Source organism: Pithys albifrons, chromosome 20 (assembly GCF_047495875.1).
Source record: "Pithys albifrons albifrons isolate INPA30051 chromosome 20, PitAlb_v1, whole genome shotgun sequence".
Taxonomy (NCBI): Eukaryota; Metazoa; Chordata; class Aves; order Passeriformes; family Thamnophilidae; genus Pithys; species Pithys albifrons.
The window spans coordinates 5822702-5848025 of record NC_092477.1 but is presented as its reverse complement, the minus strand read 5'-3'; the positions used below and the strand labels follow the sequence as shown (position 1 = coordinate 5848025).

Sequence of the window (25324 nt, the reverse complement as noted above, 5' to 3'; positions counted from 1 at the left end):
GGAGAACAGGGATGGCTGTGGCTCCAGTAATGGAGCCTTTAAGCTAAACACCAAAGACTGGGAGTCCTGGGGAAGCTGGCACCTTTCTAGACCTTAAACCTCACTGCTCTGTTTTAATAAGCTGCACACCCTAAGCCACGGGGCTATCCAGCTCTCCCAACACCCAATGACTGCACGAAGGTCAAGTCTGGTCTGGGGAGAAGCTGCTCCACTGGAGTCCTTAAGACTCTGAAACACCTCAGCAAAGCTGAGGGCTTGTTTCCAAGAACTGTGGGGCATTTCCATCCCTGTGTGGTGGCTGGGAACAGGTTGCACGGTCTAAGGGGGTTTGTAGTGCCTTAGCCCTTGAGAATATCCTGGAATGCTGGAGATACCATCCAAGTGGAACCAGTGGAGGCACACAGAATCACAGAGTATGCTGAGTTGGAAGGGACCCACAAGGATCATTGTGTCTAACCCTTAACCCTGCACAGGGCTATCCCCAAGAGTCACACCATGTACCCGAGAGTATCATCCAAATGCTTTTTGAGCTCTGCCAGCCTTGATGCTGTGACCAGTGCCTTGGGGGGGCCTGTTCAGTGCCCAACCACCCTCTGGGGCAAGAGCCTTTATCTAATATTCAACCTCAATCTGCCGTGACACAACTTCAGGACATTCCCTGGGTCCTGTCCCTGGTTACCACAGAGATCAGTTCCTGCCTCTCTTCTTCCCTTAGGAGGAAGTTGTAACACCATGAGGTCTCCCTCAGTTTCCTCTTCTCCAAGCTGAACAGACCAAGTGCCCTCAGCTGCTCCTCATACAGCTTCCACAGCTAGTGCATCTCTCAAACAGGGGTTGTGGGTGGTTGTGCTAATCCAAGCCTGGGACTGTGTTTTGAAGAATTCCTGCTGGGCACCGATGCTGGTGAGATCTTAGTTGTGGTATTTCCCCAGAACAGCCCCCCCATACCCAGCCTGTGTGTCTGGGAAGGGTATTGCTCTCCTGTCTGTGCTGTGAGTCCTGCGAGGGCTGGAATGAGTACTGCTGCTTTCTATCTCCATTGCAATGTATTTTTACCCAAACATTGCTCATATTGTTCAGTTGATGACTCTTCTTTTTTGTTGTTGTTGTAATTTTTAAACCAAACAACATATTTTCCCCCTGCAATTTGTGCCAGCAGAAAGGAAGGAGAAGAGAACAGCTCTGGATAGGAATTATTTTGTGGGAGACGTGCAAGGGAATAGGGGAGCCATAAGGAGAGCAAATCGCTTTCCAAATAGCATATGGGGGTGGACAGGAGGGAGGTGTACGTCAGGAACATGTACTGTGCTTTACAAAGGTAGGGTGACCTTCAGCTGTGTCCTCAAAGCTCTGCCAGAGAGCGAAGCTGATTTTTGCGGAGGCCGAAAAGCCTCGTGATTTCTCTGCTTCATCCTCGTCCTGGGGTGGTTGTGCTGCTGAAGGCTTTTCTATAGAACAGGGGGAGGTTGAGACTGTAGCACTGTGCCAAACCTTGGGGTGGATCTCACCACCTCTGCCAGGCTGGAGAATCTCTCAGCGTGGTGACGAAGATGTGAGCTCAGTAGCCCTGATGGATTTATCTCCTGGAAACCAGGGATGGGAGAGAAGGCGGTTTGGCAAGCTTTGCTCGAGGAGAGGAACGCTCCTGTTGCCTCTGAAATGTGTCATGTTAGACCAGTGTTGGGAGGAGCTGGTGCCTAGGCACTGGTGAATCTGCTGTGTCGTGCCAGGGAGGAGAGCAGAGTGTGGGTAATGTGGAGGTGCCAGAAGCTGTTGCCTGAGCCCGTGTTTGAACACAGGCAGTCTGGGAGGGGCTTGCAGGGATAGGTACAATAGAACAGTTCAGCTGGAAGTGGTCTACAAGGACCATCCAGTCCTACTGCCTGAACACTTCAGGGCTGTCTGTTAAAGCAAATTATTGAGGCCCTGTTTACCCTACAGTATTGTTGCTTCCCATCATTTTCTGAACAATTAAAACTGCAGAGAGCTGCTGTGGGGAGGCCTGGGTGGCAGTTTGTAGTGGACTGTCTCTCATGGGTATGATGGACGCCACTATAGTCAGCAGGGTCCCACCAGCCCCAGCAAGTGCCATGTCTCATTCTGTTATAGTGCAGTGGTCTCTTCTCCCTCCTTTTTGGCACTGCTGACAGTGCTTAAAGGACCCTCCCTTTCTCCTTCACCCCTGATGTTCATACACTTGAATCTCAACTACCTTTCATTGTCACTGAGGGTTTTCTCTATGCTGCTTACCCATGTCAAATTCTGCTTGCTGAGTTATGTCAAGGAGGGTATTTTCTCATTTCTTTTTTCCCAACCTTTCCCTTTTTCTATCCCATTCCCTTTTTTATTTCCCCTGTTTTACTTTTCTCCTCTTTCCTTCCATCTCCCATTTCCTTTCCCCAAACCCCTGTGCTCAGGGGCATGGAGAAGCTGAGGACATGCTGGCACACACGAGCTGTGCAGAACAGTGAGACACCACCAGCTCTTTGCTCCCATTCCTGCAGTATTTCTAGCATCATCCCAAGTAGCTGGCAGCCAAAGGATCCCCTCCTTTTCCTGTGAAACTTTCCCCCTGCTCTTGGCATTTGCTCCACTGACAGACATGGGAGCAGATGCCCCAGAATGGATGTGCCAGCGTGATGGCCAGATGGGTGTGATCACCACAGTGCTGACTGCTCCCATCAGACAAGCAAGGGCCATGAGGGTGTTCTGACCTCGCTGTGCTTTGTTGCTTGCTGAAGGCATGGCCCCCTCCTCCTCCTCCTTCCCGTGCTCTCCTCCTGGCCTCCTTTCAGTAAATAAGCCTCAGCTGTGTGGTTCCCGAGCTCCCTGCTCCACTTCCACACATCGTATATCACACAGCCCCAAGGTTGGGATAACTCGCCATCTGTTCATGAGGAGGCCCTGCCACGTGTTCTCCTGGGTGAAGGAGCTGTGGGGATGGGCTTCCCCCTGTGAACGTGGTGGTGGGAGGCTGAGCTGCCCTGGTGCTGCCACAGCATCATTCCCTGGCACCTCGGGTTGGGTATGTGCTGTCAGGGTGGGACCTTTCTCTGCTCTTGATATATTTTTTCCCTTGTGATACTGCCTGCTGGGGCATCCAACAGCACAGGATTCAGCTGCATCTGCTGTAAACGTTGGGGGCTTTGGGGACCTCTGTCTTTGATCTGTGGTTCCTGGGGGAGCCTGGTACTGGAAAACTGGAAGATGTAACATGCATGGTCCCTTAGGCTTCTCACTGGAGCTCTCCTGAAATGGTTCCCACTGTTGGTGCTTACGCAGGCAGTGGGTTTGATCCTCATTCTCTGTTGCCTGATGTGGCAGCTCTTACTGGATGGGTGGTCTCCCTCTGTTTCCCAATACAGCAGCTCTGGGTGGATGGATCCTCTCCTGAGCCCTCCTGTTGCACCTGCTCCTGTGGGCACAGCAGCTGATCTGCTCTCTGGTGCTTCCCCTTCCAATGGCCCCAGCCGATTTTGGAACTTTGTCTGCAGCCTGCAGGGTCAGAAAAGCACCCTGGGGTGCTCTAAAGCCTCTCAACTCTGGGAAGGCTGAGGACATCACTTTGGGAATACGGGGGGAATGAAGAGGGAGCTGCTTCATGGGCTGGTGTGGCACTGCCTGTGTCACAGGGTGCTCTGCTCCCTGTGGTATGAGTACCTGTTGGAGAGTGCTGCAGTCTCTGTATTTAGGTCAAATCCTTGTCTAGAATTATAAATGCTTGTACAGAGCTCCTGCCCCAGAACTTGGCTCTGGGCTGCACTGTCCTCTGTGAGGAAGGGCTTGGGGACATGGTGGTACTGTCCTCTTCTAACCACAGTCCGTTTGCTGGTGTTGCAGCTCCCGAGGTGACACAGGAGACGGTGGAATCCCTGATGCAGAAGTTCAAGGAGAGCTTCCGCACCAACACGCCCATCGAGATTGGGCAGCTCCAGCCTGCACTGCGCAGCACGTCCGTGGGGAGACGGAAACGCCGGAGCCGGCCCCGAGGTAGGATGTCATGGTCACCACCTGCTTCTCCAGTGGCCATGTCTAGAGTTTGGGTGGGGAGGAAGGAGGGAGCTCCTCACCCTCACTACCAAGCGTGGGGACACCGGAGCTCCTCTGTGATGGGGTAAAAAGGGACAAATCCCACACAGCATCCTCTGGGTGGTCTGGTGAAGATTTCCTTTGAATCTGCTTTGGAGTTGTATTGTATGTGTCCCCTCTAAGGGATTCTTCCAGGTCTGCTGCAAGTCCTGAGCCCCTGGACTAACTCAAGTGGTAGTGAAAGAGTTTCTTGGCAAGTTTTTGCTTCACTAAGGGGTAATGTTCATTTTAGCTCTAACTCACATCATTGGGACCTCTCTGCCTTCTGCTTTCCCAGTGCTTAGGGGTTTTTGAACTCTTTTAGGGGCCACACAGAGGATGAGAGCAGCAATCATGTATCTAAAGACTGTGTAGAGTGTTTGGGTCCACATTTCCATGTGTGGAGGAGGAGGAGGTGGCAGCATCAGGGTCCCTCCAGGGATGATGGACAGGAAGGTTCATTGGCCATGGCTTGCCCAGTGCACTGAAGGTCTTTGTGGCAGCACTGGGAGGTGGGAAGGAAGTACTTTTCTTTCTGTTTACTCTTGGTTTTGTTTTTCATTTATTTATGAGTCTGAAATGTGATCTTTTATTCTGGATACATTTTCTTGCAATACAGGCCTGGAGAGGGCTTTTTTTTATTATAGCTCTGCCCATAAATTATTCACTTAGTGTGAAGAAAATGTTCTGACTCTTTAACTGGTTTAAATTATTTGGTTTGTTTTCTAGTAGTTATTCAAATACATGTCTCTGGATTTTAGTTTGTGTGTGTGTGTGTGTGGGTGCTTTGGGGTCCACAGGGACTCTGGGGAAGTTTCCCTGATTCCTGCTCCAGCCTCACTTTGTGTGTGTGTGTGTTTTTATTTCACTTTTGAACTGCCTGAAGGTAAGAGGCTTTTTGGGCACTAATGGAACAAGTCAGTTAATCCTTGAAGCTGAGCTCAGGAGGAGGAACAATGCCCAGCTGCAGGCTGAGCCTCTGGCTGTGTGGGAGAAGAATATGGCCCTGAGCCAGCCTGGCTTGTCCCCAGTCTCTGAGGACACTCTCCACCCTGTTCCCACCTCCCTAGGATTCCTTTGCCTCTTAGTGGTCACAGGAATAGTTTGTGGATACCAGGATAAGAATTCCCTTAGTCACTCTTTCTCCTCAGACTGGTGTTTCCTCAATGTGAAAGTTGGAGATTGGTCTGTACCCAGTGTCTGTGTGGGATGAGGAGCCTGAGGCATAACATACCCCACCTACATGAGCCTTCACCAGCATGCCCTACAGAAGAGATTTTACAGTCTCAAACATCAGGAATCAGAGAGCAGTCCCAACAAGCCAGCCAGTCCCAGCTTTTCCAGTGAAGATCTCACTCCCTATAGGCCCATCCCATCCACCTTTTCCCTTTAATTTAAATTTCTTTTTGCTTGTGGCCAGATGCTGCTGCCGAGCTGATCCATGTCTTTCCTTGCCCTTTCCCTGCCCTCTCCTGTGCCAGAGGTTTTTGTTTTACAGCCTGTGGTTACTCGTCCTTCCAACGGGCAAGCGACTGGAGCATGAGTGAATGTTCAGGTTATTAAAGGGTGATACCACAACTCAGGATGTTTGCATTTTCCATCCAATTGCAAACACAAACCCTTTGCCTCATTAATCCATTGCAATTCATGAGAATCCCCCCCCCAAATGAAATTGTCCATTTGGGATACATTTATTTCCTCCTAACAGCCACATGACAGTTCTGCTGATGGAGTTTGCATCCCACTTTGTTCCTGGGTAGTGACAAGTCGCCCTGACAGATGCATGTGTGTAATTATTTTCTTGTGGTTTGATTTAATTACTGCTTAACCTCATCAGAGCCCTACAGCTGGAGCACTCTCCCTGCAGGAACTATGCACAGCAGAAGGATTTCCTCCTTTATAAGAAAAGCTCCAAAGGGGTTTCCGAGTGCTGCTCCTTCAGAAGGATGGAATAAACCATCTAAACCAGAAAACAAACAACCCAACACCCCAGCACAAGGAAAACAAATCTGCAATCAGCTTTGCTTTGCTTCACTTCCCTGCCCTGAGTGTGTTTAAACTGCCACCCATTGCTCGTCATTAAATCTGGTTCAGCAGCTCTGGGAAAGGTGCTGTTTTGCCAAGTAGATTGACTTTAAAAAACCCCAAACCACAGAACCCTCTCCATTTACAGTGCTATGAAACTTTATTCTGTCTAATGCCTCTTTCATACAACATTTCTCCCTAAACACTTCTATCAAGTGAAGCACATTTACAGGTTATAAATAATAGAGGGAGAGTGAGGATGGTGAGAGCTGAGGGGTAGGGGGAGTGGGCTGGAAGGAGGTCTCTGGGGGGGCTGGCAGTACTGGAGGGAAGGATGCTGCATCCAAGAGCTTTTAGTGGTTCCAAAAATGCACCAGGTGGTTATCCCAACCTGGCTAAATCAGAACCGGGAAGTGTTGCTCTGGGAAGGGCAAGGAGAGGCAGTGGGACAGGGACTGAGGATGGGGATTTGGCCAATGGACCACCCTGGGTGTGTGGACAGTGGTGGGGCTGGGAGGTGGCCTTGGGGGTGGCTGGTGTGCACAGAGAGGGGGTCTGGTGCCCTCTCCTGGGGCAGGGCTTTAAAAACACCCTGGATTTGGGAAGAAGTAACCCATAATGATCCTTCTCCTGGGACAGTATGTGCTGTTTATCAAGATGTGCTGCTTAGCAGGACTCCAGTTTCTTGTGGTTTGGAGGTCTTGGCTGTGCCCTGAGTTATGCAAAGTTCCCTGAGGGAGGAGAGTTGCAGCCTAGCTGGTCTCATCCATGGTCCCTGCTTTTGCCAGGGCACCTCTGTCTCCATCTTGTTCTGTCCATCTGTCCTGTGGTGCCTTTGGAGCATCATGTTTTGCTGGCAAGGCTTTTTGGGGGGGTTTAGCAGGGAACTCTCACCTCATCTGCGTCAAAGTATCATGTCCAACTCTGTGAGTTAGTCCTTGGTGAAAACAAAACCCTTCATGACTGTGCAGGGACTGCAGTCTGGGATCATTCCATAGTGGAAGCCATGGAACCTGTTTTTTGCATTACCCACAGTGGTGGGGGTTTTGGGTATGGACAGAAGGGAAAGGGAAGATCAGCGAGGAGGAAAAGTATTCCCCAGCTAAAGCCAGTGTGTGTGAATGTTCCCCTGCAACGGGGCACTTAGTTTTAAAATGCTTTTCTTCTTCATCCCTTTTTTTGCATTAACTGGGTAAGTTTCAAACAAAAAGGTTTGTGAATCTATTTTTTTTTTTTACTCCCTAAGTCTGCATCTAATTTACCTTTCTCTGGCCATGTTTACTTTTCAGTTGACTGGTACTCTTTGCAGGGTTAAATTAATTAAACTGAAAGTTTCCACTTAGCTAATTGCATCTCTCTGTGTCACCCTCAGTGCACAGACCTCACTGCAGTGCTGGGGAGATGGGGAGGGCACTCCTCATCCAGCTTTTACTGGGAAGCCTGGAAGCAGAAGAGCTTATTGAACACCCAGAACACTGTGTTGCACGGGAAAGTGAGAGCTGACCCAACATGGTCAAGCAGGGGGATTTTGGGCCTTGAATTCTCTGGTGTGTACAGAGTTTGGCCCTTTTCCTCTAGGGATAGGATGCAAAACATCCATTTTCCATAGCCAGTGGTTGCAGGGCAGGGGGATGCACAAAAATGTCACCCAGATTGGCACCACGGGGGACAAAAACAAGCTCCCACTTCTATTAAACATCCAGTTCAGAGAGATTAAGTACTTGAGGTCAATTTGGCATCAGAAGGGAGTTATCCAAATAGCTCCTGTTACTTATTTCTTAGCTCTATTTTGGTTTGTTTTGCATCCACAGTTATTTTCCTAAGATGCTCTGTGACCTCCTGGCTTTGGGGAAAGGATTAAAAATGTCAAGTTTGCTTTTTATTTCCTCATTAATGACAAAAACTCACTTTAAAAAACATACACGTGGCTTTCAGCTAACAAAATTCTTTGGGGATAACAGAGCCTCTGATTCCTGAATTTTATTTCCTTAGTCTCCACTCAGCATTAATGTTACCATCTCTAATTGCACCCTAACGAGGTGTTTGCCTTGGCACCCCGCCTTGCTCCCCACTAAATTAATGTTGCACTCAGAACAAGCACCCTGCCTGGGTGCCTGGCTGAGCTGAGATCTATTTGAACGGATTAACGAGCTTGTAAATCTGCAAACAGGATTAGAAACAAGAGCATCTTCCTTGAGCTCCCTCTCCTCACCACCCCTGCCTCCTGCCTTGCTGTCCAGGGACTGAGCTGGACAAGAGACTGGAGTGTGGGTGAGGAGGGGGAGCTTTGTTTCTCTCCAATCTAAACAGAAGAAGTAAAGGGGGTGTTACTCTGTGGGGGAGTTGCTGGAGAGAGTTGCTGCTGCATTACAGGTACCCAGTGCTGCAAAGTAGTTGTTTTCCTTTTCCCTGTCTTTTAAGCACCTTATTCCTCTTTTTAATTGGTTGCAGTGATTAGGATTCTTTTTTTTTTCTGATACTTGGTGGTTGTCTCTCTGTTCTTAAAGGGAATGCTGATCAGGCAGGGCTGCTTGCCTTTAACAGGGTGCTATCCTTGTTCATCCGCATCAGCACCTGCACATGGGTGCTCTCTGCTGTGATCATCCTCAGCTCCACTGTGTGATTGTCCCTGGCCCTGTGCCTTGGCAGCAGGCTGCCCCTGAGGCTGGTTGTGGAGCTGGGACAGTAGGCATTGCCTCAGTTTTGAGTGTCTCAGAGAGGTGATTCGGCAAGATTTTGGTGCCAGTTGAATGTGGGATCAGGTTCACGACAGGATCAGTTCCTGCAACCTCCAGGTGCCTCAGCTGGATTCTGGTACCCTCCAAACCGCTGTCAGGATGAGTTCCAGCATCCATCGTGGCACAAAGGTACAAAAGCACATCCCTGCAGCCATGTCGCTGCCCTGGGCTCGTGTTTCTAGGCTGACCTCTGCCACTGCATGTTGGGTCAGAGGAGACGTTTCCACTCTGGGCTGGAGACCTGTGCTGGGTCTCCTGACTCCTGTATTTATACATCCTGCGCAGTGCTGGGTAATCAGAAAATGCAATATCGCTGTCACCAGCTCTCTGAAGACATCCAGCCTGAGTAATTTAACATGTCAGCTCCATCCATCACGAAGACGCAGCCGGCAAACAAACGCAGAGCGGCCAGAGGGGGCTGGGACAGTGGCTGTGGAGCAGCTGCTGCCTGTGCCACTGCCTGGTCCCCTCAGTGGGGTGTGAGAGCACAGAGAGCACCAGATCGCTGCCCCTGCCCACCCCAGCCATCTGTCTGTGCAAAAGGGGCCAGGTCTGGTGCATGGGGAAGGTTGCAGAGGGACGTGCTATGTCCTGCCTGCACAGGCAGCGTCCGGGTCCCTCTCCTGGGCATAGGAGATGGCTGTGCTGAGCTACTGGAGGGAAATCCCTCCTGTAGCTGGTGTCTGTCTTCCAGCCCTAGACACTGTGGCTGCAAAGGAGCAGGGCAGGGGACAGTGCCTTCTTAGTGAGAATGGGATGTGCAGTAGGGCTGCAGCCCTGGCTGGTTGCCCAAGGGCCTGTGTTAGAAGCCCAGATTAATTAAGATTTTTCTCGCTGATGTGAATAAACCTGATTGGTTTTACTACTCTGCTGTGCCTTTCAAACCCCTAGACCCTGGCTTTGGGTGTATATGGCACTGGATGTTTATTGGGTTGTTTGTGTCTGAGGAGGGGCTGATGGAGGGTCATGGTTTGGGGTGTAAGTCCATAAAGCCCCCAGCCCACATGTCCAAGCAGTGAATGCAGCTGTGTGCAAGCACTGACCCCTTCTGCTGCTTTCAGGAGGGAAAGAGCTGGCAAAGCCTCTTTGCACCACTCTGCTGAGACACCCCCCCCATCCACCCCCAGGGGCACTTCTCAGCCAGGTGAGGGCATGGACAGGGCAGGAGCCTCGTGCCGAGCTCCTGGTGTGCTGCTGGCTCCTGCCAGGCACCTCTCATTGTGGTGATTAAAGATTTTAGAGGGCAGAAGGCACTGCTCATTTTCTGTTCTCCTGCCAAGAAATGGGGAAATTGTGCTTCTGCCTAGAATAAAGGATTTTTTAAAAACAGTAAAATATTTTAATGGCAGTTTAAAGGGCCACTGTCAACCCCCAGAGGCCTCTTTGCTTTAAACTCTGCAAGAATTGAAGGACTTCTGCCAGTTAAAGTCTGCGTCATTTCTAAAGCATCCATTGCTCCTTGGTGTGTCTGGGCTGAAGCCAGCTTAGCTCCTCCTGCATCCTGCTCCATATTCAGCCCAGAGAGAAGGATGCCAGGTAAACCATGGGCCAGCCCTGTTCCTGTTGGTCTTGACCACTGCAGGGACATGTGCTGCTGATTGTCATGGTAAGCAGGGGGAGCAGATGGGCTGAAGCAGGTGGTGAGGAAGAGAACTGGCACCTTTGCCATGCAGTGGTGCCCCCCGAGTGCTGTGTTCCCCATGTACTGCTTGTCATTGCTGGGTTTGCTTTGAAGCAAACACCAAAAGTTCACTGTACTTCACCATGTAGGTCTCCTTGGGAAGAGCAGCTGCTACACTCAGGGCTTTTCTTTGTAAGTACCTTGAAATAATTTGTCAAATATGTTCATTAGGGTAGAAATCATCTTCTTACACTCACATCACAATTGGCATCATGGAGTCTTGGTTTTTGATGAGGGCAATAAGGAACCAGTGAAATCATGAGTGGCAAAAGCCCCATGTCACTTCTGGTGACTCCAAGGAGAGTGCCTTGGTCAGGAGTGGTGGGTGCTGGCCACATCTGGAATCTCTGCTGAGGAGCATCCCAGCTGACAGGGCTGATTTTTTTCTCTCTGTTGCTTGCAGGTGGGATCGGGTTTGGACGTGCCAAAGGAAATTCTGGCTCAGAGGCAGATGATGAAACCCAACTCACCTTCTACACGGAGCAGTATCGGAGCCGGAGGCGAAGCAAAGGTAGAAAATGACACGGTGATAGCACATGGGGGGAAAAATGGTTGAGCACCTTCATTGTTCCCATTGGTGATGGTGTCTGACATTGTCCCATCTAAAGGATGGTCATACCAGTCTGTGGTGGTAAGGACATCCCAAGATGTGCTCTCTAAGCGATGCAGCACCGTGCAGAACCTATAAATCAGATTTCCTGGTGATATTGCTGAGGTTCTGGATTTCTTTGAATGTTTCTAATATCAGTTACCTTTCACATGCCCTGGCACTTCCCCAAAGCTGCACCAGCAGGGAATGATTGTGTCCGTCATCATCCTGGCGCCAGCACAGCTGTCAAGGATGGTCACCTTGGCAAGTCCTTTCTCCAAACTCCTGTTTTTTGGCCTTTATTTCCCATGCAAAACATCCGTTGGATGAAAGTTTCCCGGCCTTCCACTTGGCACAAAGGCAATTAAAAGGAACAAATTCAAAATGAGGGTTGGGGCAGGGATTTGTAGACCAAAGTCCCTTCAGGCTCTTTTGTGAGCTAGAGAAAGCTGAGAAAACGAAATATCATCTGCAGTTTGAAATTAGTGTCCGCATTTCCTCTGGTCACATCACGCTGGATCGCTTTTGTTTGGGACTCTTGGCCCGAGCTGTTTGGCAGAGGAGAGGACAAGCCCTGCTGCTGCTGCGTTTGAAAAATCACAGTCGGGAAATAACTCCGTTGGGAAGCAATTTAAAAATTGCACAGCGGGTCTGCTCCCTCCATTTGTTTTGTGCATGAAGCTGGGCCTCGGCAGAGCGCAGCAGCCAGATAGATGCTGGTACCCACCGCAGCACACGCAGCCCCATTTATTTCCATGATGAGCCATTCCTATAAATGCTCCCAATGTGTTTATTTGAATGTGAAATTACCTCAGTACCTCTGATCAGCTCGATGGTTGCACATGAGAATAAACACCTTGCAGGCACAGGGGTGCACTGTGTTTGTTCCTTCTGCAAGGCTGGGCCTTCAATTTTGTAGGTTTTTTAATTTCTTTTTCTTTTCCATGTGTGTTAGAACCGTGAGAAATTATCACTGAGTTTAAAATGAGTTTTTGATGAAAAGCAGGGAGAGGATTTGTGAGTTAGTTACCTGTTGCAGTACAAACACAGCTGTGTTCAGGAGAAAATCATAGAATCACAGAACTACAGACTAGTTTGGAAGGGACTTTAAAAACCATCTCGTTTCATCCTCCTGCCTTGGGCAAGGACACTTTCCACTAGATAATATTGTTCCAAGCCCCATCCAGCCTGGCCTTGAACACTTCCAGGGATGGAACAGCCACGGCTTCTCTGAAAAATCTATTCCAGTGCCGTAACACTCTCCCAATATCTAATCTCACCCTACCCTCTATCAGTGTGAAGCCATTCCCCCTTGTCCTACATACCCTTGTCAATAGTACCCCTCCAGCTCTCTTGCAGGCTCCCTTCAGGAACCAAAAAGCTACAATAAGGTCTCCCAAAACCCTTCTCCAGACTGAACAGCCCCAAGTCTCTCAGCCTTTCCTCATAGGAGAGGTGCCCCCTCCCTCTAATCATCTTTGTGGCTGTGTGAGTGAAGGAAGTAATTGGTCGTAGTGCAAATAGGAACAAAAGAAACTGTTCCAAAACACTGCTGGTGCAGGGGGCAGATTTCCCAAGTGCTGGAGCATTTTTTTCAATGAGTTATTCTGCAATACTGGGCTGGCTGTGAAAGTCCTTGGATACTTCTGAAAAGTCACTGAAGGTTGGGGTTTTTTCACCTTCCAGTAGGGAAAGGGATGATGGTGTGCGAGGAAGCTGTGAAAAAGTGTATTTTAATGAAAAGCACATAAATGTTTGCTAGGCTGCCATTCCTCTTGAGGTCAAGTGCTCTTTCAATCTCTTGAAACATGCTCGTACTGGATGCCAGGTACAAAGATATCCTTATTGACGTATGTGTTGGTTTTGGGTTGTTTGTTTAAGCTTCCTTGTAGGGCAAATAAAAAGGAATAGATGAATGGGAAGAATTCCTTTCTTTTCCTGTGAATAAGCTGTTGTTCACCTGGGCAGCTTTGATGGCTGGGCTTGAAGGGAATTCAGGAGGCAGAGCTGCCCTGCGTCGTTGCACAGAGATGGATGTTAGATCTGTGTTAGCGTTTGAGCGAAGCTGGAAGAACTTGGCTTGTTCATGTTCACTGGTGGCTGACAGAGGGAATTTTCTTGCATAAAGTCCCCATTGTACTTCCCCTCCTGTCTAGCTAAATTTTGCCATGACTGCGTCCTTGAAAGGAATTTTCTATTATCTTTTCATTGACTCTTCTCTCCCTCATGGAAGGAAAGCAATAGCATAGTGGGAAGTCATAGTAGTAAACTCATAATTACAAGTTCAGCCAAGATCCATAATTGGACGGGATCGTAACTCTAATAGAGAAGGATGCATTGTCAGATACAGTTAATTCTTACAATGATGTTCCCATATTGATTTCACTGTGCTTGCATGTCATTGCAGGTGCTGTCAGATAGTTATCAGGGCCAAGGAGAGAGATTCCTTGGGGTTTCTTTCCTTGGATGCAGGTTTGCAGGATTGAGGCTAATTACTGGTGCTGTCAAGGCATTGATCCCAGATGCTGCAATGGGAGTTGCCACTTACATGGTGGCATAGGTTTGGTTTTATTTGAGCTTGGTTGAAGGTGGCTGGTTAAGTCGTCATAGGATTTGTCTCTTGAAGACGGAGGACAGCAGATTCTGCAGTGCCTTAGCAAGGTGTATTTGAGGGACGTTCCCATAGGTCAATATTGAGTGAGGGAGAGCTTGTTCTGGTTGCTGAGGAGTAGCAGACCCATTGATACCTGTTTTTCAGTGCTGGAATGCTTGGAGAAGTCTGATCAGTCCAGATATGGAGGCAGGGATGGCTGAAGCATCACTTTCTGTGGTCCCAGCATGCTGCACCATGCATCTTCCCAGCTTCTAGGTCTGTGGGATGCCCTTGCACTTATGTTCTCTTGTCTTTGGAAAGTCTCCAGAGAAATTCTGGGGAAGGGGAGTGTGAAACTAATGCAGAGGACACGTTCTCATGGAGCCTTGGTCTTTGCTCTTCGGCTCAGCCCCTTTGCTGATATCTGAGCTGGGAGAGGCAATGCTGGTCAATGGTGTCTCTGGGGGGCTGGCTTATGCCCAGAAGTGCTCTGTTAATACTCATATTCCTTGAAACATCTCTTCTCTTCTCCATGGTCCCTGCCTGTGCCCATGCCAGCTCTTCACCCTCTGCTTCTCTCTGAGGGATCACTGTGAGCTGTGCTCTGATGGCAGTGCTGGCAGCAGGGCTGACATGCAGTCTCAAGGGAGCTGGAATTTGGACAGATTTCCAAGTGAATCAAGCCCTGAGAGAGGCTGTTGAGCCAAGCCCAGCTCCATACTTGGAGGCTGGAGGGACTCTCGGCTGAGGCCAGGGATGGCTGTTTTGTTACTTCCTACTGACCCATAGTATTGACTCCTTGAGGTTTTCCAGAAATCTGGTTTGCTTGCAACCTGTTAGCAGCAAGTTTGTGCACTCCAAGATTCTGCTTGTCATGAAGGCTGGCTCTCCCCCTTCCCACTCCCCTGGAAGAATTGTGAAACATGGGAACCTCTTTGCATGCTGGCTTTGGTACAGAGGTGGCTCTTGTCTCCAGGGCTGTCGGTCATCACACCTTTCACCAATGCTGAAATCTCCACGAGGAAGAACCTGGCAGTGTTGTAAAGACATGAATCCACACCCCCTGCTGTCCATCATGACTGATATCAAAGATTTGATACTTAGCTCCTCTCTCTAGAGAAGGGTAGGATGTATTTAGTCAGTCTCTGAGTTTGAAAGGAAAATATTAGTAGCAAAAATCCCCCTAAACCAAGAAGGAAGAGCCCTACACACAGACCTCACTTGTGCATCACTCCTGCTCCAACCCCCTTGCTCCAGGGTGGTGTTTGCCTCCTGCCCAGCAAAATATATTCAGCTCCAGTCTGACTGTGCAGCCCCAAACCACCCTGGTCATAGGCAGTGCCTGCCCTGTGGTTAGTCAGAGAGAGAAAGATGAGGAGAAGAAGCAGCATTGAAATGCCAAGGCCATATCAGGGTCCCTGTCTGGCTCATTAAGGACTCAGTGAGTCTAATGAGCCCCTCCTTGCTGGAGGAGAGGTACAAGTGAGTCTTCCCCACCTCTCTCTGCTTTCTCAGGCCACAGAGCAGCTGCTTTTTGACACAAAAACATGCAACAGATGCTGTGCAGCTCCTTGGGTTGGGGGAAACTGAGGCAGGGAAAGTGATGGTTGTCATATGGAGACTTGTGAGGGGCTGAGCCCTCCCTTGCTGATTGTCTTGGAGATCCAGAGACTCTGTGCCTGTTCCTGAAACCAGGTATTGTCTGAACCCCTGGGACCTGCTGGGAGCTCTTGTATCCGAGCCTCTGGGGAGTTCTAGGGATCTCTGCAGCTGCTGGAAAACCTGTGGGTCTGGGACTTATGTCAGTCCCGTCAGGCAGAGAGGTCAGATAGAGACTTGCTGGAAACCCAGATAAAAAGTGGAGTGTGGAATGCAAAGGTGAAGTGGTGTTGTTGGTTGTGTGATGGTTGAGATGTACTGGAGGTAGCCTGGCAGTGTCCACCCTCTTGGGGTATCACATGGAGTGTCCTCAGCTGGATGCTGTTGCTGAGGCAGGCTCTGGCATCTGCTTCAACCTGAGCTGGACCATCCTGAGCCCACTTCTTCATGCTTGGGTTTGGGATTGCTTCACCCCTCTCAGCATTATGCCTATTGCTGCCTGTTCAAAGAGGAAGGGGGGAAACACCCTGTTTTCATGCATAGCTGTTGTTCAGGTGGTACCTTCCTATTCTAGGAGAGCTCCCCACCACCCCAGGGAAAGCAGAACATGGGTTTGGGATGCTTCTTAGCTGAGGTCTCTGTGAACAAGGCACCTGGCTATTCCCATAGCACGCGGTGATGGCTTTGACAAATTAACAGAGTTCAATTATGTACCTTGGATTGGTGTCAACTGTGCGTGTATGCACGTGAGTGTGTGCTGGGCTGGCTGGCGGAGCCTTCTGAGGGCTGTTAGAGAAATGAGAAGCTGAGCTTTGATCTGCCTCTGTATTTGGTGTTTAAAACAAGGCCTTTTATAAGGGAATATTAGGTATTCGGAGTCTGCTACATATGAGGAAGCTTCACTTTGATCCTCTCCCATCTCCAGAGGCAGCAGGCATTTATTATTTCATGGGGAACTAAACGAAGTGCAGAATGAATTTTGGGTACCATTCTCCATGCTCTGCCAGTGCCCCTGGCCTCGCTGGGGCTGAGCAAATGCCACAGGCAGCACGTCGCACCAACTTTGTTGTGCTCCTCAGGGAATTGTGCTCCCAGGTCTGCCCGGAGCTTGACTCACCTTCAAACTAGAGGAGATGCTGCTGGGAATCAAATGGGATACAAAAGGCAATAAAGCAAATGTGTCAATTCGGGTTGCTAACAGCAGCACGAGGGAGGAATGGGTCTCACGGTGCCTGGTGTTGTTTGTCTGTCCTTGGGCAGCTTCTTCCTCCTTTCAGCCCTGTGTCCATCCCCTGTGCATGGCACAGGCAGGTTAGGGTTCCCTGGGAAAGACACAGAGAGCAAGGACAGATGGATGGGTCAGTGCTGGTGTCTGGTGCACACCCAGCTGGTTCATGGCACATGGAGCCGTGCTACTCTGTGTGGGGCCAGGGAAGAGCACCCCAGAGAGGACACTCAGGCTCCCATAGAATCAGGACATCCCCATATCCATGCCCACTCCATTGTGATGCCTGGGACAGTGGTGCCAATGGGGGATGCCTCTAATTTCCAACTTTTCTTGGCTCTCCGTCACAGATACTGCTTTTCCATCAAGCAAACAAATATGGTGCTTTTGCATGATGGCTTCTTTTTCTTTCCTGCAGAGCAATGAGGTACTGTAAGAGCATATAAAATCCACCATGAGCCTCTCTCTATTCCTGCTGGACTCTAGCTGTGCAGGGAAGCTGGGCTGGGATTGCTCCAGCCATTTCTGCTCCCTAAATCCCTGGTGGCTGTAGGTATAGGGATGCACACACGCTCCTGCCCATGCTCTGGGAACTGAGCTGTTGGGAGAGGGGCTGCTGTGGGAAGCTGCAGCTGAGCAGTAGAAAGGTCTGCAAGTGTAGTGGTGGTGGAGCTATGATGGCCACAGGCTCTTTAACTTCCCTGGACTGTGCTGGAGATAAAGGCTTTTACATCTGTTCCTGGAGGCAGTGCGGGTCTTCTATTTATTTATTTATTTTCCGATTGTATCTGATACAGCCTCAGCAAGTAATTGAGTGTTTGAGAGTGAAAAATTATCTCTCCGGCTTGGCCCTTATCTTGACAGCAAAGCAGCACTTTTAATTTAATTTTGTTCAGAGCATGTGGGTAACAAATTTCACTAATCGCTCTGCTGTCGCCCTCCGCATGGTAACGAGTCTCTTGTTTCCCGGGAAGCAGAACATAAACACGGTGCTGGATGCAGGCGAGAGGAGGGCGAGGGTTAGTTCTGGATGGAAAATGAGGATGCGTTTTGTTGCGGATGCTCAGCATGCCACTATGGATTTGTCTCCTGGCTGGAGCAGGGAAGGAACAGGGATTGGTTGTTGTCATGCTTGTACTTCCATGGTGCGTGGCTGTGGGGGAAACTGAGGCACAGAGGGATGTGCCCCAACCCCAGGGAGATGTTGCAGGGCAGAAATTCTTATTCTCACCCTGTTGTTTCGTTTGCATGTTTTCCAAAACATAACATATGGAATAGAAATAATATGGTTTGGTTTGGGATTTTTTTGTTTGTTTTTTGGAGATCCCAGCCCAATTTCCATATCCAAGGAAATCCACCTGCAGGGTGGCAAAGGGAGGATGGGCAGTGTGATGAAGGTCCAGCCAGGATAGACAGCTTGCTGAGTCCTGGGACATCTCTTGCCACCAGGTCCTGGGACATCTCCTGCCAGGTCCTGGCCTCCATCACTGCTCTCTCCTCGTCTCCAAAATCAATTCAGCTGTCTGACCAGCCCTTCACTTGCTGAGCACAATCTTCCCCAGGCTGTGACTCAACAGAAACTATTTCATAGATAATGATTACTTTTTTCCCCTTTTTCCTGTAGGAATAATATTTTCGTTATACTGTATTGAAAATTGCTTTCCCTCCTCCTTAAAATGAAGCCTTCCACTCCGATTTGCCTTTGTGCGTGTATATTGTAAAATTGGGACTCATTTGGAGTGTAGAACAAAAAAAGATCAGGCCTTAATTCCAGGAGAAGTGTTTTCATTGATTTTTGTGAAAGAAAATTCCAGTGCAGGCAATCTCTGCCTTTAAATATGTAACTGTTTCTTTAATGTGATTTTATCTCGACCGATTCAGCACCGAGAACATGAAAGCAAAACTGACTTCATTGATTTTAATTGTCCATGCCCAGAGAAATGCAAAAAATGTAACAGCACCAGGAGAGCAAATTGGGTGTGCACAAATTCTCCCTCTGCTGTGCTGAGGGAGGTCTCAGGTATGTGGGCAGGGGAAACCTGTCTGTGGTGAACCCACTGGTGATGGGGCTGGTGGATCAGCAGACAAGCATCTCAGCCCGTGCCACTTTGGTCATCTTCATTTCCCCCCTTGCCTCAGCTGCTCTTTCCTTGCCCAGCTTTCAGGGTTTTACCTTTCCCTCTGTTTCCTCCCTTCCTCCTCCTCCTCCTCCTCCTGGTTGAAATTTGCTGCCAGCTGCAGGCACAATGTTTTAAAGCAAAGAGGGAGCACCACTGACAATGGTATAATTAGGAAATATATACATTTATTCGGTACATAAGGCATTATAACTGCAGGAGCACCTTAAGAGCCAAGGCTCAGGCTGCTGGAGGAGCATGAAAGCTCACAGTGGCACACAGGAGCTCAGCCAACCTTGCCATGGGGTCCAGCAGCCCAGCCCCGACCTCCCTACAGTGACCATGCCACCCCTTGACATCCTCCTCCCCCTGACCTACACCCTAGGGCTGCCTTTTCTGCAGCCCTCCTGTGCTGTAGTGGAGGATGGCTTGGCTAATTGCTAGAGGATAATTCATAAATGTTAATAGTATTAATCTGATTCAGCATGTGCTTAGCAAGATCAAATCCTCTATAAATCCAGGAGCATCTGATCTCACCCTTCTGCTGCACAACACTGCTGTCATTCCTCCTTGCTTCCCCCCCGTCCCTTCTTGTGTGCACCCTCTCTGCCTTCTTGGAGGTCAGAGGAGTCTCCCTGGGGTTCTCCCCTCACAAGGGAGAAGCAAAGCCAACACTTCATGGCTGATTCTTGTCCTGCTGAATCTGGAATAAGGCTGGAGACTACCCTGTTCCCAAGCCCTGACCCTGACTCCAGGCTGTAGCTCTGAGCACCTTCACTTGGGATTTGTTCAGGACAGCAGTGGAGAAGGTGCCTTGAGAAGAGTCTAAACAAGCCTTGTGCAGAGGGTGTGTGATGAAACACCTGCCTGTGCTCTCATCCCGCTGCTTGGATGCATCCTGGGATGTTCATTTCATCCACATCCATCCCCTTCTGAGGGAAGTGGCTCTTGGCCTGAGTAGTCCATGGAGGCTTTGTGAGGTCATGGTGTTGGAGAGCTGTGTCTGGCTGGAAGGAGGATCTCCCATCCCATCCTGTGTGCCTGGTGTTCTGGAAAAAGAGGGACCATCCTGCCATGGAAGGGGGAGGGTGTGGGGCAAGAGCAGGGACAGGCAGTGCTGTTCTTCACACAAGAGTGTTCTGTGGCCAGAGCCGCCTGCCAACACCGCTGCTCATCTTAATTGGTGTTTGATTTGATTCGACATGATCTCCCACTTGTAAAACACCTCAAGATGCTTCTGTGTGTGAGGGTGTCCTGGAAACGCTGCCGTACCGTATTAATGAGCCTCTGCTGGAACATAACGAAGGATCATTAGAAGCCCAATTCCTCTGACATGCCAGCAACACTGATGTGCTTTGGGAGCATCATGGGGATTTGGGATGGGCTGTGGTGGGTTCGCTGCTCTGCCCGTGCTGGGTGTTGTGCAGGCGGCACAGCACGGCGGGCACCGGTGGCTCTGTGTGTGTGTTTGTGTGTGTCGGTGTGTGTGTGTTGCTAAGCAGTTCCGGCTCTCGCTGTTCTCCTGCTCACATTCCCCAGCCCCGTCTTCCTCGGGTGGTGGAAATACATTTTCATATCCGAGTGGCCACGAAACATTCTGTATGATGCCATTATCTCCAGGGGGGTGGGGAAGATTGCAAAGCACTTGGCGTTTAACACCCACATATGGTTAACACCACGGGCTGTGTGCTGATAAAGATGGGGTAATTAAAGTTTATTTTTTTTTATGGACTAATCTCCCAAGCATGTATTTATGAGCCTGATTTAGAAACATCGCATTACCAAGAACACGGGATATTTGTGTTACTTGTAAATCCATACATGTTCTGAACACACCTTTTTTTTTTTCTTTTTTTTTTCATCCCTAAATTTAGGCAGCACTGCCAATATGTAAAAGAAATTAGCTTGGAGTTTTGTTGCTTTTTATTTTTTTCTCTCTTGTCCTTTAGGTGGGCAAGGGAAAGTGTACAAAGCAGCAAGTAATTAACTGCATGAGGAAATGATATTTCAAAGGAGACACGGTGCGTTTGGAGGGGCTGTTTGCTGAGTGTTTACACCAGTGGCTTTGAATTTATCTTCATCTTGCAGCAGGTGCAAAATCTTCAGGGGAATGTGGCGCTTTGCAAGCAGTTTCTGAGCTCTCTGCAAAGGGACCCACATCTTCTCTGGGCTAATTTGCACTGGGGTTTAAGGAGAGAAAAAAATCCTTAAATCCTTTGTGGGGAAGGTGGTGGTGGCTGGAACACCTCTTACCACAGTCCTGGCTACTCCTCTTGTATTCCAGTCTAGTTAAGCAGCTGTTGGATCACTAGCATGGAGAATCTCAGGTATGATTCTGCCCTGAAGTGGAGCAGTTTACCTTTTTTTCTGCTTCTCACTTGTTGCTCTTTCAGGCTGAGGGGAGAGGTTAGTTCTCCCCATTTGGAAAGATGTAATTTATTCTTCATCCTGGTTGTGCACCTTCCCACTGCCCTGCCAGCTGCTGTGACTGCTCCTTGGACACAGGCTCTCCAGATCTGCCACCTCTGGAAGCCCCCACAGGCCATCACTTCCCCACCCAGAACAGCCTGACCAGGCACTTGGGCACCCACTCTGTTGCAACCACTCAAAATGCAACAGAAACATCTTTAATTAAAAATAGAGAGTGGTCATTTTAATGTGTGAGGCATTATTTAGGGCAGAGGGATCTGGGGAGTGAGTTTGATCTCGGCTGTGCCTGTTCACCACCTTCCTTCTGGATTTCTTGTACCTCAAAAGGCTCAAATCAAGTTTTGCATTGGGTGCTGTGGCTCTCAGGGCTCCTGAGTCCCATCAGCCATCCATAAAGGTCCTGCATTTCCCACCCAGCTTCCTCCTCTTGGCAAAGGACGTTGAAACCAGCTTGTTTGGTGGACCTGGGTTTGCAAATCTGCTCTTCAAACATCTCCCTGAAAGCCTGAAGTTGACAAGGAGAGGAGGGAAAGGGCAGCATTCGGTCAGGTCAAGCTCCCATCTGTGGTGTTGTGGTTTATTTGGGGCTGCCTCAGTTACTTAGCTGGGTTTGGATTTCCTCCCTGAGCCGAGGAAGTAATGGATCAGTTTTTCTCAGCTCTGGAACAGGGTGAAGCTCTGGTGAACCTGCTGAGATGGGTTTGGTTAGCAAGGGCTTGCTGAGAATACAATTGCTTGTTGTTTTAGAGGCCTGGAGTGAAGCTGTTTATCTCCAGATGCGTGTTTAAATACAGCACAGCAGTGGTTCTGCTGGAGCATCAGTGGTCTGAAGAGCAGGGTATGAGATGGAAAACAGGAGCCCTGTCCCTCTGTTCAAAGAAAGAGGGAAGGATCTGCTTTTCCAACAATCTCCCTTCATACCTGGTAGCAAACTGGCAGTGAGCAATAAAGAGCTGAGCTGGAAAACCATTTTCTGCTCAAGCAGAAGCCACGTTGTTTTGGTTCAGTTGGTCAAAGCCAACATCAGGCAGTTCTAGAGGTCAGTGATTAGCAGTGTGATGGAAACAAATGCGTGAAGAAGGCAAGGAAGAAGGGAGTTACAGGAGACTTGGAGCAACTGTCCCTTTCCTTGGGCAGCAAAGCTGAAAGTCATGGAGCTGTAAAGGACTTGCTGCTGTTTCAAGCTCTTGTACTCCTCTCCTGAGTCACGGGGAGAGAAAAAGCCAGTGGACTGATGGAAATGGGAGATCCCAATTCCTCCAGTTCCACACTGGCTGCAGGATGGTGAAAGCTGACGTTGTACCTGTGATTCAGGCTCTTTGTGAGAAAGGGATAATACTTGTGTAACTCATAAAGGATTTACTATTTAATGTTTGCAAAGCACTTTAAGACCCTGGATTGAAAGGTGATTTATAATGGTGAAATCCAGCCTTCTCTGGTCTATTGTATATTTGATTGGGTCCACTTATCCCAATGGAGGCTTTTTATCTTGCCCTTTCCTTTTTCTTCCCCCCCCATCTCTTTTTTCTTTTGCATTCCTGTCATAACTTCAAGCCAAGCAGGGATTGTGGCAGGCACAGTATGCCCAGTGAGAGGATGAGTGTGCCTCCCAAGGAGGTGCTAACTTATGCTGATGACATGAATAAAGATTGGGAAGGAAAAAAAAGGGATTGCAAGGTGAAGGGCATAGGGGATTGGCGATAAAGCTGTGAAGTGGGGGTGGGAAGGCTGTTTAGATGATGCATCCGTAAGGAAATGAAAAGATGCTTCATAAGTCATCAATTTGCATGCTCCTGTGTGTCGCTGTGATGAGGGTATTTTCCAGCAGATCTGCTGCTTCTTCTGTCCTGCAAATCCTGGTTGGAGCATCGCCTGTGCAGCCTCTGTCTTGTGGCAGGGGATGCTTTGGTGGGGCTCAGTGTCCTGCCTGGAATGCACAGATTGTGCCGAGCATGGGTTCCCTGCCCTGGCACCAACAACTGCAACAACAGCTTTGGTCAAGTCACAAAGTGTCCAAGTGCTTGACAAGATTTGCAGAATAAACCAAAGTTGACGAGAAGCGATAGTGGTTTTACGAGGGGAGCATGGCAGGGGTGATGAGTAGCTCCAGAGAAAAGTTCCTGGGGAGAGGATCTGTACGGGGCTCTGAGCAGGTTTTCTTCCTCTTCTAGGAAAGCCCCCACTGTAGCTCAGAGAGTGAAATAAGATGAGTGTTAAAAACTTGGCCAAACAAGGAGTGATGGGGTGTGCAGGACCTCAGGAGATCTTCTACTGCTACTGAGCTGCCATCCTTGTTTTCAGTACCCACCTTCCCTGGGCTGGGACTCTCCTGCATCCACACAAGGAAGCAGGGAGGCCAAGCAAACCCTGGGTACAGCTTTTCCTTTTGGCCACCCACCCCTCTCTCTGCCTTCCAGGTTCCATGAAGAGCCCTGTCAACAAGACGGCGCTGACCCTGATTGCGGTCAGTTCCTGTGTCCTGGCCGTGGTCTGTGGCTCCCAACTCTCCTGCCCGCTGACCGTCAAGGTGACGCTTCATGTTCCCGAGCACTTCATCGCTGATGGTAAGAGCCTCCTGCTGCCACTCCAGATATGTTTGGGACATGGGATCCCCTCTCTTTGGAAATTGCCCTACTTGCATTTGACTGCAGGGATCCCCTTTTCTACAGGAACAAAGGACATCTAAATGAGTCCGAGGCCAGAATCTCAGTCACGTTAATTAATATTATCGTTATTATTATTGCTACTAATTGTGTCAGACGGATATTCCTGTCTTCCTCCAAACTTGTTAACAAGCCTTGGGAGCCTGTACAGACAGGCATCCTCCTGTCCTGCAGCAGTAGAGCTGCTCGTTCCAGCCCTGGCAGCAGCGTGGAGGGAAATTGCTGGGGTTTGAGCAAAAGCAGAGATGCTTTGAAAAATTAGACAAGTGCTGCTGTCACTATTTATTGCTTTCTCCAGCTGGGCTCCTTGCATTTGTTGTGTTTCACTGACCTTTTCTTTATAATGTGCAGTGAGCATCGAGTGCAAGTTTTTGGGAACATGAGGGCAAATTTCATTTTCTTCCAGCAGACAGGACCCATTATTCAGTCGGTTCCAATTCCTCAGCTCCTGCATTCGTCTCTTGCTTGGGGCATGCAGAGGGGGCTCTTTCTCTCTGCCAGAAATATGCTGCATGGAGCCAGTGCCCCAGCAGCTGCTGGGGTGTCCTGGAGCAGCCAGCTCTAGGACACCCTCAACTTTGGGAGCTGGACAGGAGGGCAGCTCTTGGAGGATTAATATTTTGGGGAGACGGAGATGGTTCAAGAGGTGCAAAGGGATGAGAACTGTAGGGAGTGATGGAGAGGGACTGCAAACATCACCCTGTGGCAGGGTGGGAGCCACTAGTGTTTGAAGTGGGCCATGCTATGAGTTTGTAGGACATTACCTGCAGTGACAGAGCACCAGCTCTCCCCAGCCCTGCCAGTGATCTCACTGCTTCATTAACCCAACTTCTGTCTCTGCACCTAATGATGCCCATGGGGATGGGTGTTGTGGGTTGGTGTCCCCTTACTGGCATGGGAGGCTGCCTCTGCTCTGATCCCCAAGGATGCTCCTTAGCCACCAACTCTGGAAATTCCAACCCAGTCTCTGGGTCGTTGGGCTTTGCAGTGGTGACAGCTTGGTCCTTAAAGCAAAGAGCAGGAGACTATTCACTTTGTGGTCTCACATTAGAGGAACTGAGTATCAGTGGAGACATGAAGAACACATCAAGTTGTGGATGCCACACCCCTGCAAGTGTTCAAGGCAAGATTGGATGGAGGTCTGAGCACCCTGGTCTAGTGGAAAATGTCCCTGCCCATGGCAGGGGTTTGGAATGAGATTGTCTTTAAGGTCCCTTTCAACTCAAACCATTCTGTGATTCTATCATTTTATAATTTGGAGAAAGGGACTTGTCTACAGCTTGATCTGTTTATAAAAGGTTTTAAGGATTGTCCAGGCTGCATGTGAATGTTCTGAAGTCCTCACAAAAGGTTATTCTGAGTAGCTGGAGAACAGAAACTCTTCAACTTAGTGAATGAGGTTAGTCCAGTGCTAACTTATATCCCTTTGGGATGGTCACTGGCCAGTTCATCACTTGGACTGGGAGTTCACAACTGGTTTTTGTACCAGCTGAAGGTTGGCCAGGAAGGAAATGATGGAAATGAGACCTCAGTATCCTGGTCCCAGCCTGGGGTTCTGTCCCAGGGAATGCAGCATGTCCTCAAAAAAGAAAATAA

The 25324-nt window shown here is 49.3% G+C and overlaps 1 protein-coding gene across 1 annotated transcript in view; it reads left to right on the top strand.

The window, feature by feature from the left end:
• The window catches only part of ASTN2 (astrotactin 2), a 314921-nt gene that overhangs the window by 94237 nt on the left and 195360 nt on the right, over positions 1 to 25324 (top strand). Inside the window, exons 4-6 of the mRNA XM_071574082.1 lie at positions 3841 to 3990; positions 10916 to 11023; positions 23483 to 23629. Coding sequence (XP_071430183.1) covers positions 3841 to 3990; positions 10916 to 11023; positions 23483 to 23629 — 405 coding nt within the window. The remainder of the gene's footprint in view (positions 1 to 3840; positions 3991 to 10915; positions 11024 to 23482; positions 23630 to 25324) is intronic.